At 42.5% G+C, this 21,239-nt stretch overlaps 2 protein-coding genes across 7 annotated transcripts in view; one reads left to right on the forward strand and one right to left on the reverse strand.

Annotated features, from left to right (window-relative positions):
• Nucleotides 1-21,239, forward strand: part of LOC143377971 (uncharacterized) — an 82,527-nt gene that overhangs the window by 37,091 nt on the left and 24,197 nt on the right. For all 6 annotated transcript variants that reach the window (XM_076829865.1, XM_076829847.1, XM_076829873.1 and 3 more), the window contains 13 exons: nucleotides 50-404; nucleotides 674-922; nucleotides 1,025-1,174; nucleotides 2,061-2,390; nucleotides 3,275-3,447; nucleotides 3,528-3,648; nucleotides 7,181-7,344; nucleotides 7,767-7,988; nucleotides 8,117-8,370; nucleotides 8,892-9,055; nucleotides 9,228-9,498; nucleotides 9,657-9,902; nucleotides 13,419-13,551. In XM_076829865.1, coding sequence (XP_076685980.1) covers nucleotides 50-404; nucleotides 674-922; nucleotides 1,025-1,174; nucleotides 2,061-2,390; nucleotides 3,275-3,447; nucleotides 3,528-3,648; nucleotides 7,181-7,344; nucleotides 7,767-7,988; nucleotides 8,117-8,370; nucleotides 8,892-9,055; nucleotides 9,228-9,498; nucleotides 9,657-9,902; nucleotides 13,419-13,551 — 2,832 coding nt within the window. The remainder of the gene's footprint in view (nucleotides 1-49; nucleotides 405-673; nucleotides 923-1,024; nucleotides 1,175-2,060; nucleotides 2,391-3,274; nucleotides 3,448-3,527; nucleotides 3,649-7,180; nucleotides 7,345-7,766; nucleotides 7,989-8,116; nucleotides 8,371-8,891; nucleotides 9,056-9,227; nucleotides 9,499-9,656; nucleotides 9,903-13,418; nucleotides 13,552-21,239) is intronic.
• Vap33 (VAMP-associated protein 33kDa) overlaps nucleotides 1-21,239 on the reverse strand; it is a 135,457-nt gene that overhangs the window by 21,355 nt on the left and 92,863 nt on the right. The window lies entirely within an intron of this gene.

Consider the following 21,239-nt stretch of genomic DNA (forward strand, 5'->3'; position numbering starts at 1 on the left):
TTTGGAAAATTTTTAAGTTTTCATACGGCGGTGCGTATTTATTCCGCAGATTCTGCCACGTGAGAAGGGAAAGAAACCATCGTTCTGCACGAGATTAACAAACAGGACAGTTGGGGTCGGTATGAGGACAAGATTGACGTGCACCGTTCTTGGATACCCAGAGCCACGAGTCTATTGGACGAAGGATGGCGAGAGACTAGACGTAACTTCGAATCGATATAGAACTCGGTTTGATAACGGTATGGCTTATTTCGAACTGCATGAAGCACTCCCCGAAGATTCCGGAGTGTACACCTGTGTTGCCGAGAATGTTCACGGATTTGCAACCACCGAATCCACTTTAAAAATTTACCCCGATTTCCAACCAGCACTTTCACCCCCCACCTTCACCAGATCTATCAAAGGTAAGTAGCAAAGGGGTGCAAGGGATGAAACTATCGCATTACTAAGAAATCTCTTGGGTAAAAGAATAATCTATCAAAGAGGACGTGAATAATGAATAAAAAAAAAAACACTTATCAGTTCGTACCATCTGAATGTTCGAATCTAAACCACCCCCCCCCCCTTTTACAAGTTCTTAACAGAAATATTTGTCTTTATCGTCTCAAAGTTCGTTTTACTGCCGATTTAATTTCTCCGGTTTCACGATACCATTGTGCTATCCTTCTTTCAGACACCTATCGATACTCTGACAAGGAGTTGATGCTGGAGTGCCGAGTGCGCGGCAATCCTACTCCAACTATTTCCTGGTTGAAAGACGGTTGCGTTCTCCAAGGAGATCGTTATAGGCAATGCTACCTAGACGACGGTATCTATCGATTAGAAATTTCTGCTCCGAGTTCCTCGGACGGGGGCCGATACACGTGCAGAGCGATGAATGATCTGCGCACCGATGAAATATCCCACGTGGTTCACTTTGACGGTAACGTTCACGATCACAGTCATCTACAACCCCTGGTTGTACTTAATAATTATAAATGTTCGAGTTATAATTTCAAAATACTGATATGCTTGCACCCCGAAGAGCGAGCTCGACGGACGACCAGCAAAAGGGACAAAACCTTCGACGACCACTACAGCTTCGAATCCTCCAAAAGGCCGCGTTTCTCCAACCGCCTAACCGACTACAGTGTTCCCACTGGTGGCACCGTTGCCCTCCAAGTTGAAGTGAAAGGTAAGAAAAGAAGCTTCTCAGCGGATACACTATTTCCAGATGCTTGAAAACAATTTCCATGAACGATCGGTACAGGCATTAGGGATTGCAATACCGGTTTACCGGTTTCCCGTGAGAAATGCCCTAAAATTTTTACCGGTAATTCGCCAAATTTTTACCGGTAATTCGATAAATTACATATAGCAATATAGCGCATATATGCGTTCATTATTTCCATCGACATCTACTACGTTATCAGTAAAAAAAACACTTCAATTACTAATAAAGACGAAAACCGAAGTATATCGTGAAGAATCAACTCTGATCCAAAAGAAAATTAAGAATCTGAATCAGTCATGAAGAAATGGACGTATTTTCAAGTAGAAAAAGTAAGGAGAAAATATATACTATGAATGGCATATGATTTCTTAATGCCTACCCGGCCAACAAGTGTAGAATCTGAGAGCGCTTTACCCGTGGCTGGATTATTTTGTACAAAAATTAGGTAGCGACCAGGAGACCAAAGTTTAGACGAATTAGGTATGATTTTGCGTGCTTATTTGATAAAAAGAATTGCTAAATAAAAAATATTTAATTATGTATGTAAGTTAAGATTCTTTTCATTGTTTTCGTGGTGACGATCCATATTAATAAGTGTTGTCAATAGTTATACAAATATATCTATTTTGTGTTACATTATTTTATATTTTATGTTCAGAATATTTTTATTTCCATATATTTTTTATAATGCTCGATTAGAGTTAAAAAAAAGTTTTTTGTAATGTTTACTCTTATATTTTCAATACCTTAAAAAATACCGGTAAATTATCGGTGAACCGGTTTCGATTAAAAATTTTACCTAATTACCGGTAATTGAAAAAGTCGATAATTTTGCAATCCTTAACAGGCATGCCCACGCCGGAGGTGAGATGGCTCCGCGGTGAAAGAAAGGAGCCAGTGTCTATTCCAAAGGCGAAGACCTACAGGGAGTCCGACGTTCACACTTTGGTCCTGCCGGAAGTCACCGAGTCTGAGAGAGGCACTTACATCTGCAGAGCGATTAACGCCTATGGGCACGTGGACAGCATCGCCACGGTAGACGTAATATCGCCTGGTGCGATGGATAGCGAGAAGCCTGCCATGTTTGTCTCGAGACCCGTGGAGAAATCGATCACTGTAAACGCTGGCGAAGATGTCAGCGTGTCGTTCAGGTGCTCCGGAGTTCCCAAACCTCGAGGTAAAATAAATGCTCGGTGAATTCACTGAAAATGCTGTGGGATAGATACATAGGTAGATCTGAAGTTGAAACTTTATACCGTTCGGTGAAAATAATCATATAAAAATCACAATGTCCTTTCTCTTCTATGCTTATCCTGCTTCCAATTCCTTAAATAATTCTAATTAAAAAAATATTCCTGACTTTCATATTTTACCAATAAATATTCGGAACTTTTATTTCTATCTATACCTATTTTTTTTTTTTTTTTAATTCACTTCCCCCGAAACCGTTCTTGTAAATCTTTCCTACTGCTTCATCCGTTATAATTTTTCTACAATTCAAATCATATTTTGCGATCTGGTCGGTTCGTCTTCTCGTCGTTTCTCTTCTTTTCTTTTCTTTACTTTTCTTGTATTAATTTTAAGCCTAGATTAAGTTCTCGTTTAAGGTTGGTTTGAAAAACAGTCCTGACTGAACCCCACATTTGCATTTGTCGTGTTTCTCTATGTTTTCTACTTGCTGTGTCTTGTTTGTATGCAATAAAGACGTTTAATAATAATAATAATAATAATATCTATATATAATAATAATAATCATAATATATATAAAAGAAGAAGTCCTAACTAACTCATCAACGCCCAGCTCAAACCGTTTAACCTAGGAACGTGAAATTTGGAGGGTTTATGTAGTAGGCGCCCAGTAAGGAAGGATTTTCAGAAATTCCGTCCCCAAAGGGGTGAAAAGGGGTAAAATGTATTTTCTCAGATTCCTCAGTATTTCTTAGGCCCGATTAGATATCAACTTGTTCTTTTTGTGTCGGTTTGTTCTAAAAATATTTAATTTAACTTATTTTAGTTCCAAGGAATGGGTATCACCATACGTTATTATTGTTTGTTCACCAGTGACCTGGATGAAGGGACTAAGAGACATCACCGACGGTCCACGATCTCATAAAGAAGCCATCGACGACTACGTGAGATTGACTTTGAAGAGGGTCCAGCCCACAGACGAGGGCACCTACTGTATTCTTGTTAAAAACAGATACGGTTGTGACAGAAGCTTCTTCTCGATTAAAGTAAATTTTGAATTTTCACTGAACTGCTAATAACACCCTCGTTTTACTAAACATGTTTCTTATTTTTATTGATTATCCAGGTGAAACAGCGCGCCAGGTCACTGACACCCGACTGGAGCACTCTGAGCAGCCGCACCGATACTGGAAGTGCCCTGGGTCTGTCGAGCGAGAGTCGCGATGACGAAATGTCCTACGTGAGAAGTAAGTTGAACTTCGTTGTACAAAATCTTTTGATAACATAAATACGTTATTATCTATTATTGCTGCTTAAAAGAACCGTGGAACATATTTCGTCTAGGGTGGAAGTGCAAGTGTCAGGTATCAGTAATTGAGTTAACACGATCAAGCGATTATAATTAAAAGTCACGACCCGAAGACAGTGACTGTAGTTTCACCGTACACTTGGCCCAGGTATTAATGGCCCCGGGCCAAATAAACCCTGGACTAAGCAGACGCGCTAAGTGACGTCAATATTTAGGCTGATTATCCGTCGAGTCAGCATACTTCACTTCTTAAGCATCCGCAAACAAAAGCCATGTCCAAACAAAGGGTAGTCAAACAGCTGATCCAATTTTCGCGAGTCTTTCACCGAGATACCGAACTCCATTCCCGTGCTATTTTGGGTCCCCTGCAGGGGCCCGTTTGAATATGTTTTAATCGAAATATGTTTGAAGAAACAGATTTATGCAAATGTTCCTCCGAGAATAGAATGCTGAGTATAAAGTTTCCATTAAATCGTATTAAAGCCGCAGACGCGTGGTTCGCTCGGATAAAACGATAAACGCACGAATTTCCAGCCAACGAACGGCTGAATTCGAAGCTGAACCTGTGCCAAGTGTGACAGTTCCTTGACCAAGCCTCCACGCGCTTTAAAATACAGCACGGTGCACTACGAAACAAACGCGATCCATTACACGTACACGGGAAGAAAAGAATCTGGTGACATGATTAATAGGAACACCGAGCGCGGGGACGAGAATCAGGGACGTTGGAAGGGCACCGAGATTCTCGAATTAGAATCAAGTGTCCCGCGGTTTCTTGTAAATTAATTTTACGCAAGCGTCTCGATACACGAATCTCAAACGCTCCATATACGTGCGATAATCTTCGGTCCTCCTAAATTTAACTGCAATCCGCCGATATATATTTCATCGTCAATTTTAACACTTATCCCCTGGAAACCAACGAATACCGGCGTAAAAATACACTGGAAACTGTGGAAACACGTGGGTTTCCCGAAGTAGGCCGTCTGATAAATAAACATCTTCGCTCGCAGTGCAGAATTCGAGAGCTTTAGATCGCACATCATTCAATCAGCTTCCAATTTCGAATCCCTGAATTCCACTTGAATTCCAAGATGCTTCGGTATAAACTCAATCCCTGAATTCCACTTGAATTCCAAGATGCTTCGGTATAAATTCAATCCATGAATTCCACTTGAATTCCAAGATGCTTCGGTATAAATTCAAGCCCTGAATTCCACTTGAATTCCAAGATGCTTCGGTATAAATTCAATCCCTGAATTCCACTTGAATTCCAAGATCCTTCGGTATAAATTCAATCCCTGAATTCCACTTGAATTCCAAGATGCTTCGGTATAAATTCAATCCCTGAATTCCACTTGAATTCCAAGATCCTTCGGTATAAATTCAATCCCTGAATTCCACTTGAATTCCAAGATGCTTCGGTATAAATTCAATCCCTGAATTCCACTTGAATTCCAACATCCTTCGGTATAAATTCAAGCCCTGAATTCCACTTGAATTCCAAGATGCCTCGGTATAAATTCAATCCATGAATTCCACTTGAATTCCAAGATGCTTCGGAATAAATTCAATCCCTGAATTCCACTTGAATTCCAAGATGCTTCGGTATAAATTCAATCCCTGAATTCCACTTGAATTCCAAGATGCTTCGATATAAATTCAATCCCTGAATTCCACTTGAATTCCAAGATCCTTCGGTATAAATTCAAGCCCTGAATTCCACTTGAATTCCAAGATGCTTCGGTATAAATTCAATCCCTGAATTCCACTTGAATTCCAAGATCCTTCGGTATAAATTCAATCCCTGAATTCCACTTGAATTCCAAGATGCTTCGATATAAATTCAATCCCTGAATTCCACTTGAATTCCAAGATCCTTCGGTATAAACTCAATCCCTGAATTCCACTTGAATTCCAAGATGCTTCGGTATAAATTCAATCCCTGAATTCCACTTGAATTCCAAGATGCTTCGGTATAAATTCAATCCCTGAATTCCACTTGAATTCCAAGATCCTTCGGTATAAATTCAATCCCTGAATTCCACTTGAATTCCAAGATGCTTCGGTATAAATTCAATCCCTGAATTCCACTTGAATTCCAACATCCTTCGGTATAAATTCAAGCCCTGAATTCCACTTGAATTCCAAGATGCCTCGGTATAAATTCAATCCATGAATTCCACTTGAATTCCAAGATGCTTCGGAATAAATTCAATCCCTGAATTCCACTTGAATTCCAAGATGCTTCGGTATAAATTCAATCCCTGAATTCCACTTGAATTCCAAGATGCTTCGATATAAATTCAATCCCTGAATTCCACTTGAATTCCAAGATCCTTCGGTATAAATTCAAGCCCTGAATTCCACTTGAATTCCAAGATGCTTCGGTATAAATTCAATCCCTGAATTCCACTTGAATTCCAAGATCCTTCGGTATAAATTCAATCCCTGAATTCCACTTGAATTCCAAGATCCTTCGCTATAAATTCACAAAATCTCGCGGGAATATTTACGAAGATTGCCACACGTGGAGAAACAGGGACAATGTGTGTTGCTTGTTACAAAATTGCAAACAGTTGCGCGCACTGTAAATAATCATCAATGCCATCCTCCGTCAGCTGCAATTGCCAACAAACTTCTGCAACAGCGAACCGCGACAATATCGCCTGCGAGTGTAACGAATGCCGGCGTTAATAGGAAATTATGCGCGGCGGGGGGAGGCAGGGTGTACGAAAGTTGGTGCGCGGTCGAATTATCAGCGGGAAAAGGTGACACAGTTCCACAAGGTGGTTCTCGCACGTCGTCAGACATATCCGAACACCACCTACGTTCGCAACTGGTGGAACACCTCTCGTCGAGTTATTTTCGTTTGCCTTGATTATTCGCCTCCCTCCCCCCTCCCCCCAACAGCCCTCTGTGTCCACAAATTCGAAATTCAGTCGGCGTCTGGACGCGAGTCATTCCGCGCGCCCTACTTTTTTTTCTAGCCTCGAGCGAGAAGAAAAAACACCTTGACATTTTCGGCTCCGTTCTTGAGCCCCAACCACAGGAACGTCCGAAAATTTCGCGAACCTCCAACGGGGATATATCGCTGTCCCACGATTTCCGTCGTTTCTCGTTCGCAATTGAACTCGAACGCGGCTCGAGGAATTCTTTATTAAAACAGAGGGGCTTTGCGATTTAAAAGAACTGTGAGATGAAACTTGGTGGAGCATGAAGCCCCACGATCATGGGATCGTCGTGAGCAACGATGAACGCGCGACCATTTCTCGTCTGAGACGCTCCTGGTCGGAGAAAGATTGCTTGATTACAGACTTTTTGGAGTACTTGTACGGGCACAGAGGTTAGCAGATATTGGACGAAGGGTTCACGAGTGCGGAATGACGAGAGAATGCAACGACAAGTGCGAACGTTCGTGGGAATTCAGTTTGAAGTTGGATAACGAGTGAATGGTTGGGCTTTTGCAGATGTTCCTGGGCCTATCAGCAGCGAACCAGTTGCGGTCGATGGAGGGCGGAATTGGCTGTCCTTAAGTTGGGGTAAGGCTGAAAGAAGAGGACCTGCACCTGTCATCGCTTACAGGGTTGACGCTTGGCTGCTGGGCAGCGATGGTGGTGCGAGATGGGTCGAGGTAACGTTCATCATTCACTGTTTATTCGATACCTGGAGCCTTGAGAAGTCAAGTAGGAGATATTCACAAAATAGGATAAAAAATTTTAAAAAATTTTACGTTCGATTTTCTTAAAAATATCGGCCATTTACGTAAGAGTACTACAAACTTATGAATAGCTATCACAATTTCTACTACTCTACTTGACACCTCGAGTGTCAGACTTAAAAATCACAGGAAACCACAAGTGCACCACTAACTGTAACATTTTGATAATCCTTTCCTGCTGCTGTTTAAGGAACCGAGTAAGGGTCATTTATTTTTGTCCATTTAATGGTAGAATATTCTCTCAGCTCTTTCCGAGCCTGATTCCATACTGGATTCCTATTTGCTAAGTACTTTTCTGAAAGCCCATCAAGCTCTGTATATTTTTCCGTGCTCAGCTTGGTATGACGCCGATCAACACGTTCGACGCGTTCAACTTGAAACCTGGCGGCGAGTACAAGTTCCAGGTGACGCCGAGGAATCGCTACGGCTGGGGCGAGTCCGTGACTATGACGAATCCCGTGAGGGTCAGCGAGACCGTCGATCTTCCGGAGTTCACGAGAATCTTGCCAGGTCAGCTGAAGGTCCTCGAGGGGGCGAGAGTCAAGTTGGAATGCGAGGTAAACGCGCTATTATTAGGCTACCTTTGTTCTGGTCCATTTATTATTAAGGCTCCTGCGCAAACACGATTCGAACGACGAGCTAGAAGCGCACGCGAAACGTTACGAATCCGTATGATATTTTACAGGTTCGCAGTGACTCGAAGGTCGATATAAAGTGGTACCGCGAATCGACTGAGATCGATTCCAACGACGATACCAGGTGTTCGATTTCCTATAGCGGGTGCAAGTGCTGTTTGGTTATTGAGAAGGTTCAGGATATTGACTCTGGTAGATATGTCTGCGAAGCTGGCAATTTGGTTGGCAAGGTGTCGTCGTTCGCTAGGGTGCTCATCGTTAACGATCCGAAGATCATCGAAGCCGATGCCAAACTTAAGTCGAGGTACCAATGAATAATTGAGATTAAAGTCAGGGGTTGAAGCGGTTCCGAGCAGTAACTGTTTCGAACTGTTATACACAGTGCCAGACAAAAGTATTGGGACACATTTGAAACAAAATAACTTTTTTATAATTGGTCCAAATGACTTGGGTTCTTTTGAGAAGCTAGAAGAATTAGTGCACTAGTTGACGAGTTTCGGGGTTTTGAAAAAAAAATTCCAATTGGTCGGAGTTGCGAGGAAAATAGTAAAGGTCGCTTTTTCAACGCTTTTATTTGAGCCTGTAATGAAAATGTAAAATCCCGTTTGTAGATTTAAGTAAGTTGTATAAAGGCTGAAAAATTCATCGAAATCAGTAATTAAGGGTTGATTCCTGTTACGTAAGTCAAACCACCCGTGCAGAAAATATTGTATAAAATAAGTAAAAATTCATGGGGGAACTGTTCTGCTCAATAAATAATATACGATGCATATATGATGCAAGCCAGGGAATAATTGATTGAAAAGCTACTGCATCATTACACAGAGTTGCTGACGACGATCTAGAAGACAGACCTCCGCAATTTACCATGAGGCTCCGAGACAGAAGAGTGCAAGCCTCGTATCCTGTGAGATTAACGTGTCAAGTGGCAGGGTACCCTGCTCCAGAGGTCACGTGGTCTAAGAACGGGGGTGAAATCCGTCAAGATGGTAAGCCAGGTACTCTGTGCTCTAATACATGCTCATATTTCACAGCAGAACATTCCAAAGAGTCACCCTGGGCATTTTATACTAATCAACATATTACACCAATTAATAAGAATCTACTAATTTAACCATACAATCCGAGGTACCTTTAATAGACATTCCTCTCTCCTCAAAGAGCACCACATATTCTGGGACAACGACTCGAACTTCCACACCCTGGAGATCATCCATTCCACCCTGGAGGATTCCGGCTGCTACATGGCGACAGCAAGGAACGCGACGGGCTCCGTGTCCTGCCGATGCATCCTCGTCGTGGACAAAGGGATTCGCGCGTATATAGCACCAGAATTCCTCTGTGGCCTGGACGCTGCGTACACGGTGAAATTTGGCGGGGATCTACGCATGACGGCTCAAATAGAGGCCTATCCCAGCGTCGGCGTCGTATGGTAAAGGCTCTCTGTTTAACTAAAAGAAAGCAGCGAGATTACCTTCCCCCTGGGCGTTCGCTCGCAAAAGAAATCGTGGAAGGAGTCAGCGTGGTTTTCTCTTAGCTGGGACCTTGAAGCATCGTCGTCATTCAGAGGGATATCGATTCTTTGTTCAGGCATCGAGACGGCATTCGACTTCGCCCGAGTAGGCGAGCAGTGATGACCTTGAATCACGATGGCACCGTCGAGTTGTCCTTGGCCAAGGTCACTTTAAGGGACGCCGGGGTTTACAGTTGTACAGCCACGAACGAAGTTGGCCGCGCTGAAACGTCTACGAGGGTGTCCATTATTGGCAGCAGGGAGCAGGATGGCGAGGTGTCTACCGAGGTGCCAACCGTGACGGTCGCCACGCCAGACATACCGTGAGTATAATAATCAACGGTGATTACCCGAGATGTTACGAAAGTCCAGGCACAGATTTAACTGGGCTGTAGAACTCGCGGAAAGAGGCAAGGGCTGGCCCAGATTTAAGCAGTGGCATTTAGGTTCATATACGTAGGTTTGGGTTGGATTAAATCTATTGTAGCTACTAAATCGGAAGTAGCTAAAATCATTTGCAAGGGGATGGCACGATTGCGGAAATCACTTTTAGAACGACAGTACCTACTTATGTATATGGGGGTCGTAGTACTCATGTAGTGTAAAAATACTGTTCCGTTTTTTTTTCAGAATGGGCCTTTCGTTTTCGAGATATTTTCATTTAAAGTTTTTAACGTATCTAGTAATACATTTACAGACAACCCTTCTATAACGCAATTAATTCGTACCGCGTTATATGGAAACAGTCTTATAAGAAACTCAGAATTACATAGTTACAAATCACATTAATTCAAACCGCGTTATATGGAAACCGCATTGTTAGAGCACCGCGTTATAGGTAGGAAGACTGTCGCAATTTTTGCTCCGCGGGGGAGGGTTTACTGTACTTACATATATACACTCAAGAAGGTTCCGTGGCTAAAACGGTAGCGTGACGGCTCATCACGCGGCCGGCCCGGGTTGATAAGCAGAGATGGGCATTATTTAAATAAAAAATTATTTAAATAACTTATCAAATAAAGAGACTTTATTTTTTTCCATCGTCGAATAAAAATCACCGGAGTTATCTTTATTCGAAGCGTCACGGATGAAGCAGTTTATTCGACGGGAATTCATCCGACGGACAAAGCTACTTTGTTGATTCGAAGGCCTTTCATCTTGCGCTCCGAATAATTTTCCGTCTTAATAATTTTACGCTCAAATAACCGGCAAAAGCCTATGTGACCCGAGCCTAGATATGCCATCTGTAAAATCATTCATCCAGGACAGAGAATATTAAAACCCCAGACATTTCCACCTGAAACCAAGGACACTTTTAGTTATTTTATATATTAGGTACGATATACCAGGACAAAAAATTCTGTAAATTATAGACTGTATCCGTAATCGAGAAATAAAGGTAAAGTACTTATGATTTTTTGAGCGAGCAGCATCGAAAAATCCGGATCACTACAGAAAATCACCCTGGACGTCCACGGACGCCCTAAAAAAGAGGACAAATCCGGAGGAACCGGGACGGATGGCAGCCCTACCCGAACCGTGCGAGATCGCCGTTGCTCGGCTATGTGTCACCGATTATACAAAATCGGAAATTGTTTATTTTTCATCGTATCAACATGAAAGTGACGCCAATGGATTCCTGGCATTCCCCCGATTACCTAAATTGACAGAAAATAATTGAAATCGAACTACTTTTTAAAAAAAAACAGGCTTTCAATTCTGCAAATAATTTTTTCATGCAATTCTCTTAATTATGGTACGAATTATATAATTTGGGGACTACTTTGATGGAGAAAACACGAGGAATCGATTGATGTCACTTTGGCAAAGATATGATTAAAAATGCAGAACTGCAGATTCGTCACTGTTTAGTGCGTAACATTGTATGGTTCCGCTGGTTTCGACCGTCGAAGTCCTGAAAACTCAGAGAGTCGCATGACAGATGACAAGGATATTCCCGAAACCAGTGGGGCCATACAAAATTGCCCACTAAACAGTGACGAATCTGCAGTTCTGCACTTGAGAACCCGTTTCGTTAAAAATAATCCGATTTAAATTATTTTCCTTCAATTTAATCGGGGGAATGCCAGGATTCCATTGGCGTGACCTTCGTATTGTTGAAAAGTAAACAAATTCCGGTTCTGTATAATCGATGACACATCGCCGAGCAACGGCGATCTCGCCGGGCTCCGGCCACGAAGGCTCTCGTCGGTTATTCGAGCTTCTAGGATAAAGATACAATGAAGAGTGCAAATTATTCGAAGCCCAAGATGAAGGGCTTTGAATAAACAAAGTATCTTTGGCCGTCGGATGAATTCCCGACGAATAAAGATAAATCATCTTATTCAATCTTCGAATAACGGATAAACGTAAAGTCTTGTATTTGTGGTTATCTAGATATTATCTTTGCCCATCTCTGCTTTCGATTCCCCCAACTGGGACTGTGGAAATATTTTTTGTACATATCATGCATTATATACTATCTTACATATTTCTCCGGTGTTTTTATATTCTTGTACTGCGAAAATATTTCATTCCGAAAGTTTCGACACCTGCGATTGTCGAGCCGGTAAAGTAGGATAGCCGTCACGTTTCACCGTAGGGGTGGTCTTATATACTTCTTATATACAACTTATATAGATGCTATGTATTTGGATTGCTAGATACGTTAAAAACTTTAGAATCAAAATATCTCGAAAACGAAGGCCCATTATGAAAGCAGCCGAAACAGCACCCCCATATACTGTCGCTCGAAAAGCGATTCCCGCAACCGTGCTTCCCCGTGTTAGCTACGTCAGGACCGAGCAACTTGTTCGCCGCCGCGGGCCGCAAAATCCCCGTTACTAGTCAGCCGGTTCCTCCACCCAGTGTTGCCAACTCAGGTTCGTGAAAATCCGTAGAGAAATGTTCAACATTCCGTTGAATTCCGTAGATCCCCCTTTGAAAAATCCGTTGATCTACGGATTTTCTTCATAAGTGTTAATTATTACATGTATGAAAGAAGCTAATTCCCTTGCTTTCATGGAAACCGTCCTTTCCCAAATGCTTTCTAGAAATCTTATATTTCGACCCTCCCCTACCATTCTCAAAAAAAATTATTGTCACAACAAAAATTCATAAATTACGAAAAAAGTTCACGCGCAAAAGTTGTGAAATCGACTTTTACTAATTCCACTTGAGTACAAGAGATTTTCCCAAAAATAATGTTTTCCCGAAAGTCGTTTTTCGCCAAAGACTATCATCCCGACGTAAATTCGCGGAAAGGAATTAAAAAAGTTCACGTGCAAAGATTCTGAAATCAACTTTGCCAATTCCTATTGTACTCGTTCAAAATGCAGGGCAGTAGAACTAGAGAATAAAAATAATTCCAGCGATTAAGTGTGATGAAAAGCTCTTGTAGTGAAGTGGAATTCAGCGACCCGCGGTAAATCGGCGGTTTGGCTCGCAAAATCAATGGCAACAGATGCCGCTATTAGTCGTTCCAAAAAAGTGATTCTTTTGCTGATTATGGGTTACTAACTCATGAAAAAGGTAAAAAATCCGTAGGTTACAGTTTACAATCCGTAGATCCGTGGATAAAGTAAAAAATCCGTAGATCTACGGAAAAATCTGTAGGGTTGGTAACAGTGCCTCCACCATCAGCAATACCAGCTATGTAGGAGCGAGAGCTCCGTGTGGCTGTTTACAGTGCACGAGTTAAAAGCGTATGGTGGGGGTCGTTCTCCTGCGGCCCAGCAGAGCAGGCAGGTCGGGGAAGGGGCCGCATGCGGCCCGCGGGCCGCGAGTTGCCCAGCCCTGAGCTAAGTTATATAAGCCATTCTTTCCCCTACGACACGCAGATATTCGAAGGAGCCTCTTTTCGTCACGAAACCCTTGTCCACGGAGGCGGTCGAAGGCGACACGGTCATCATATCATGCGAGGTGGTCGGCGATCCTAAACCAGAAGTGATGTGGCTGCGCGACTTTCTCAAGGTAACGAATACGATTGTTCCATCACATAAACTTGAACAATTAGGGGGACTTTATCCATGGCAAACATTAAATGTTACGCGAGTCGGTGTGCTCTAGAGTACGTAAACCTGTACATGTGCCTCTAAGCTTGGATAATTAGGAAAGAGCGGCAACACGCTGGCCCAACACGGCCCTGAAATGAAGATCATGAGGCACATTTGCCGCCCCTACCTGCTAGAGTGTCGCTCACATCCCTCGGTTTTTTTTAGCACTCGCTGCACGCTCGTAGGTCAGTGACCCTCTCCGGGACTTAACATTGTCCTTTGATCCTCAATGCCTTCGGTTTCCACACCTTGAAGGCCTAACAGAATGGGTAAATTTGGAATTTGTTTTCTCGGATAATTTTTCAGTGAAATATCGGGATCTTTTTAAGAGATGTTAAGCAACATTTCAACTTTATTTTCATACGTTATTTATTACTTAAAGTTTTAAAATGGAGGGGTTATACCACATTGTCTACCGTTATGTCAAAATTCTTATGTCAACTTAAACAGAAATAAATTGTCTTCTAAGCTCGATTTTTGAATACTCGTAAAAATTGAAAAGAAAATGGAAAGTTTTTTCTGTGGAAAAGGACAACTTTGGAGACTTATAAAGCTTCTTATTTTTCTTAAAGTTGAAATCAGAATTTTTTATTCTTATTTTCCAATCGCTTCTGGTGCTGAAGACCAGCTGACAAGATATGGCGGTGTACAGTGTTGCATAACTCCGCCACTTTAAAACTTTGAGTAATAAATACTGTATGAAAATAAAGTTAGAATGTTACCTAATATCTGACAGAAAAATTTCCTGAGGAACTGAATTTTAAATTTACCCATTCTTTTACGTCTATAAGGTGGTGAACCCCCTAAGTCTAAGTGAAGCTTGTCATGAGCACAGCTCAGGTACTCCAGTACCGCTGAATCTTATTCGGAGAAGTGTTTCCACACCTAAAGGTCCGGTCCCACAAATCAGTTCCGTGACAGTTCAGTGCCGTCAGTGCCAACGATCTCTTTACTTCAATTGACCTAAATGTGATCCTAGACCTTAAAACACTCTTGAAACGATCCCCAGACCGTAACAGAACTGACAGCACACAGATCGGCGCACGAACCGCCAGCAACCGTACTAACATCCTGAAAATACATCACAGCACTATCGTACACCAACGAGGACCACGTTGGTCGAACTAAATTTCACAATACGCGTGCCCCGCGAAACGTGAGCGGAATGCGAACGAGCCCCGGTCGGTTTAACGTTTCCTCCGGCTGGCTGGCTCCACTGGTCATCGGCAATTCGTCATCCATGAAACGAATTAGACCAAAGGATAAGTCGAGTGCGCCACGAGGCGTCTCTCGTGAATCGTAGCGGGTGGACGCTGCTGGAGGGGCGAGAAAACGAAAGAAAATGTTGCGCAACCGGTGAAATGACGTGTCCCTAATGCCGTCCTGATCCATGATGTGGGTCAAGGTGATTGCGAAAAAGAAATGACAACGTAACATACGCCGCATTATGCCCATAAATGGGCCAACGGGCGTTATATGCGTCGGGGAAACGGCATTGATATTGGACGGCTCTTTAAAAGGTAGCAGTAAGTTACGTGAGGTTAGACACCCGGTGCTCCAGAGAAAGAGAGAAATTTATTACTCAATCCGGGGGAAGGTCCCGCCGACAATGGGATTGTTCGCGTGGAACGAGTCGCGTCGCGGCGAGTCTGACTGCTGAACGGACGTGACTACTGAACGGCCACATCTTTCAACAAAGAGTCCTTCTTTCCCTCGCTGTCATGCCATTTATCGGAGGAAATTGCTGCACGGAGTGTGCTCGATTGCCGAGGGAAATGTGGTCGATTTGATATAAGAATATTATTACAGATTCTATTCCATTCACGTTCTTATCGATGCCCCCCAGCATTAAACTCTTCCGAGTTTATTCCGCCGGCGGCAGACGCGAAACGACGGCCGGCGAATACCAATCGGTAGTAATTTCAAGTATGTTGACGTCAATCCAGCGGTTGATCGTCACGTTGCCGGTTTAGCACGAAAAACCAGCCTGGAAACACATTTATAACGATGATTAAGATATTACCAAATCTGTACATCTGCAACGCGATCTTGCGATTTCTTCGTTCATTTTTCAGAAATAAAATTCGAATTACAGAATTCTCTGTGTGGGGGCTTTAGCTAGCTACAGGTATAATTAAGTGAGAGGAGATTCTAATGGAGGAAAGTTGTTAATGCACGCGTAGATTTGTATTAATTAGTGTTGTGTCGAAATGGAAACCGGAAGCGATGAGTGACTGGAAAAACGTGCGTATATGGTGCCCGCGTCACTCGCGGGTATCTGCCTTATCGAAAAGAGTACGCACAGAAGAGGCTCCCCACTTTTCTTGACGTGTAGTCGGCTTTCTTCGTCGATGGATCGGTACTGCAAAACTACGGGCGGCAAAACAGTCGTCGCGTGCCTTTGGCGAACGAATAGCCACTCCGTTCCTCCACCGAACTTTTAGTAACCTATCAGTGACACGGATACTTCGCCCACGAAATAAGCCGAATAGTTAATGGGAACCTCTTAATTGAAGCATTAATTTCTCGCGTTGAATCGCTGGCTACCCTGTTCTGGAATTGGATATATTCGATGTGGGATTTCGAAACGTAAGACAGTTTCATTTTCGCTTTAACAGCTTTTATTATCTTCTGCTACGATCCTATTATTTTCTCTTTTTATTTCATCTGTCGCACCTATGCAGTCGCATCGGAAAGTAAGTTGACACTCTTTAAAATCGCATAACTTTTTTAAAATTGCTCCAAACGACTTCAGTTTTTTTTAGAAGCTAGCTTAATTAATTTTCTAGGTGACGTGTTTCGTCGTTTTGAAAAAAAACGAACTTCACTATTTTCATCGCTATTCCGACCAGTTGCGGTTTTTTTTCAAAACGACGAAACACGTCAGCTAGAAAACTAATTCCGCTAGCTTCTAAAAAAAACTCAAATCGTTTGGACCAATTTTAAAAAAGCTATGCGATTTTAAAGAGTGTCAACTTACTTTCCGATGCGACTGTGTGTGCTTGAAGCTGGATTGTAAAACAAATTGCAAGATTTGAGTTAGGGAACGTAATAGCGGATCTTCTTTTCAATTAATTATTACTAATGATACATTTGTAGTTTATCTTCTCCCTTTTTAAAAGAAAGCACGCGTTCTACTGTACCTTCCAACTTAACGAACTGAATATCCATCTATGAATATCCGTAGTAACATATAACCAGAATGAATTTATGGCACTTCTTTTTGCCACAATTATTAAAATTATTACGTGGGTCCTTAGTAAACCTCGCTATCCCCGCTCTAAACTGCTTCGCAGTGTCGTTTTACATATAGAATCGGTAATTCATTAAAACTCTTGCCACGTCCTTCAACGATATTACCACCATTTTCGTCGCAGCCGCGTTGCAGCCAGTTTTATTGAAATATCATCGCGGCTCTAATCGGGTTGTAAAATCTCGAGGACCGGTGATCGCCGCGATATGAGTCACACCGCGATCAGCGCGGCGCTCGTTAGGACATTCATCGAACTGGTCGATACTTAAGCGCTAATTTCAGCGCCTGCTCGCCGTAAAGTTGGCCGAGCCCGCGTTCCCTTTCTCGTTCTTTCCCGCCGATCAGAGAGACGCGTCCGCAACGTATGGCCCCAGCCGAGCTGCCGAATACGTCCAAGTTTGGTTTCAGTGCAGCTGCAGCTGCTAAATAGGGGAAACACTGATTTCGCGACTGCCTTTCGCTGGTTCACGAAATCTGTCGGTCACTCCAACGTCGCACAGTGGGACAAAACGACCCGACGGCGATCAAAAATCTATAACTTCGGTTCTGGTCTAGAACAATACAATCAAAGGCCGTAAATTTGCGGTTAAATTGAGCCAAATTTCATTAAAATATCTAGACCACAACGAAAGTTATAGATTTTTAATCGTCATCGGGTCGTTTTGTCCTACTGTCGTCCTGTTCACACCCCCTTTATGTCCTTCCAGTAATATTCAATGCATATTTAGACAGGAAGTGTATTAAATATCTCACCAAGTCAGTTTCCCGCGAGCTAAAATTGTGCTACGAATTTTCTCGACAGTTTTCTCCTCTCATGAGTTTCGACGATTAAAGACGCGTCCGAAGGAAATTCGCCGAGGTGCGTGTGCCGTGGATTTTTCGGAAAATTAATTACAAGTGGTTGCGCGGCGCCTGTGCCACCTGTCGGGCCCGCCTGTCCTGAATTATTGAACTTTCCGGCGTAAAGAAACGAATCGCTGCAAGCGCTCGATATGTTACTGCGCCGCTGTCAACAGATTCCTTTTTCCTGACAGCAATCCGCGCGGCGCGGGTAAATATAGATCGGTACACGATGACATTGCGGCAAGTCCTTGCGGTAACCGGCTTTGCTTCGGTTTATGGCGCCTCACTTCCGTAACGGGAAGTGTCGTCCGCATAAATTTCATCGTAGGCGAACGGTTCTGCGCCGAGAGACAGGTGAAAGACAGATGGGTCTCAGAAGGTCCATTATGTCGCGGATCGAACATCAGAGATCCTGAAAACTTCATTCGCTGTACTGGAGCTGCGTCAAATCAGCGTGAAATTGAGTCTTCAATGCGCGCTGGTAGTCTCGAAGAAGCTTGTCCTCAGCAGGCGATGGGAGTTTTGTAATAATCGAGGGTAACACGCTGCGAGCAATCGGCTGCGACGTATGGTCCAATCACGGTTCTCCGATTCGCTCTTTGTTAAGAAGAAAGGACAATCGGCGCCGTTCTTCCCAGCGACCTTAATCTGCGAGGGTTTAAAGGGGGCGTGTCTGATGGAGGGACGTTGCAATTAGCAATGAAAAACGGTAATATGCGTCGGCACTCGTGTCATACGAACAACGAGATCAGTCTCCAGCGATCTGTTCAACTTTCGCTCCCTATATGGGCTACAGCCCCGGCGAAGACGTTTCTCATCTCGCTTTTATCACTGTCCTTCCCCCTCTGCTCCTCTCCGTCCACCTAAAACGCCTCGCGGTGAATTTTAACCCCGTGCAGACACTGCAGACAACACTCTTGCGAGATTATATTACCGACACATCCCGAGGAAACTGAATCTGAGGGCGATCTAGTCTATACATCGTCGGGGCATCCTGAATGTCAGTGCTGCAAAAAAAAACTCGATGCAAGGAATCGAATCACCGTTAACCTTTAGAGGACCGGCTTTTCTGAAGAAAAAAAATAGTGGTTTTCAGTTTCCAAAAATTGTTATACAATTCCTGATCAGTTTAGGAGAATAAACCAAATAATAAGCTTAGTGTGGTACAATTTTATTCTAACAAATTACTAAATAATTGTGAAGTATTTTGAAATTTATACGCAAAATTTGATAGCTCATAGTAAAACGTGCGAAGGTGATCAGAAACTGTTCCCTTTGCATTTTTCACTTCCAAAGTTAAATTATAAAATAATTATTATTATGTGTGCACGTTTTTTTTAATATCAAATTAAGGATAATACATAGATTTACTGAAATAACAAAAAATAAAAAATAAATAAAAACCCACGGTAGTTACTCTTAAATGATCAGGAACTGGGTCCTTGACAGTAACGTATATTTTGTGCAGAATTAGTGGAATTGCACAGAGCCCCAAAAGGCGTTTTACCGGTCCGGAATAGTAATCAAATTTTTAACATTTTTTAATTTCAAAAACACGGTGTGTCTGGGGTTTTTTATACTGCTGATTACGAATCTGTAGACGGATTGTAAAAATGTTTAACCTACGTGGCAGTTTTACTGACAAGGGAAGATCCTGAACCCAGAAATTCAAAAGATTCTGAAACTTTGTGAATATGTAGGGAATTTCCTCCCGATTATAATGCAATTTTTGTTTGCTGCCCAAATTCACTATAAGGGGGTGTAATTGACCCCTGAAAATCCGGTTATTTTCCGATTTTGTGTTATAACTCGTGAACTGTAAAAATAATTTTTATACCAAATTATAGATCTAATTAAAACAAGTAACTTTTGTCTTGAAACTTTTTTCCTATCTGTTACAGTTCGCGAGTTATAACACAAAATCGGAAAATTTACGAATTTTCAGGGGTTAATTTCACCCCCTTCGAGTGAATTTAGCAGCAAACAAAAATTGCGTTGTAATCAGGAGGAAATCCCCTACATATTCACGAACTTACAGAAGTTCTTTAATTTTCGGGTTCGGGATCTTCCCTTGTGAGCTAAACGAATGAACATATACCAAAATTCAGAGAACTTTCTTTTAGCGTTACCGAAAGCTAACGACGTAGACACAGACAGTATTTGTACCATCTTTTCTTCTTTTTCTCCCTGTTTTATTATTATTTTTTGGGTATTTTTGTGTTGTTTCAGGAATTATTTTATTTTGTCGTATGTTTTCTGCTCTTTTGAACAGAACGAATTTATAGTCGAACATACACAAAAGCACGGTCGAACACTAACACACGCATACTTACTCAAAGCCCCGAAAAGGGCTTAGCCGGTTCCCTAAAAGTTACCTGATTGCCCTGTACTTATAAAAATAACGGAGTTCGTAGTTCGCGTAATTAAATAGAGCGCTGCGTCATTCCTGCTCCAAAGTTCTGTAACAATAAGCGCAGCAGTGAGGAAACGTGACTGTGGGTTATCAGAGGGTTAAATCGTTTTGCGAGGTGCCGGTTGGTAAAAATAGTGGCGTCAATCGTTGAATCACGCAGGGTGACCTCGATGTGGGCGCGAGAGTCGCGGAAATACCAGTATTCGGGTCGAGGTCGTGCGTACTTCGAGATCGCCTCCCGTTAACAGGGTAAACGATTCGAGCTTTAAACTTCGCTGCGTTTCTCTTTTCTTCCACGACGGTTTCTGGCACACCGTTGGCTCTCGGGCACGCACTCGGATTACGATGTTATTGTTGTCAGCGGTAAAAAGCCTGCGTAACGCAGACGCGATCCCGCTGCGAATTTTGATAACAGCAACGCGCTGCGTCCAAGGTTCTGCATTAGCGAGCGCCACTTAAGAGCTGCTCAAGATTCAGAGAAACCGTCGCAAGCTCCGTTGGTGATCCACTTTTCTGAAACTCGTTGCCCTTCGATTTAGATTCATCCACCTGGTGCTCTTGTGGCGCAGGTCGCTTCACGTTTACCGATCTGTGAATGAGTTATCAGTCTGCACATCATTTTGCAGATCTGTGCCTCTGAAATAACCCTGTATGATGCAACACAGATTATCCCATGTCATTCAATTTATGCTACACCTTTTCTATCTTAAGGGGGAACACCACTGTGACGGTCGGAAAAGTACACCATTTTTAAGGATTTTTTTCCAGAAATAATTTACAGTTTTCAAAGAAAAATTTTATTACCTACCTTTAGTACGCTGTCTTAAGACACTATACAAAAAAAATAAATAGAAAAAACATGCATGACCGGAACCTCCCTTTAAGGGCGGAGACTAGTGTAACTAGCTGAAAATCGAGGCATTCTTCGGGAATTTTTTGTAAAGAAAGTATTTAATCGATCTTTCTGAAACTTTCAGAATATTGTATTATCAGATTAAGGTAGATAAAAAAAAAATTGTATTAAAAAAGAGCGGCAAATAACGGAGTTATACGGGCTTATGCCCAGTTCGTTGGCGACGCAATTGTTCCACTGTGG

This window comes from Andrena cerasifolii, chromosome 1, assembly GCF_050908995.1.
Source record: "Andrena cerasifolii isolate SP2316 chromosome 1, iyAndCera1_principal, whole genome shotgun sequence".
NCBI classification, from domain to species: Eukaryota; Metazoa; Arthropoda; class Insecta; order Hymenoptera; family Andrenidae; genus Andrena; species Andrena cerasifolii.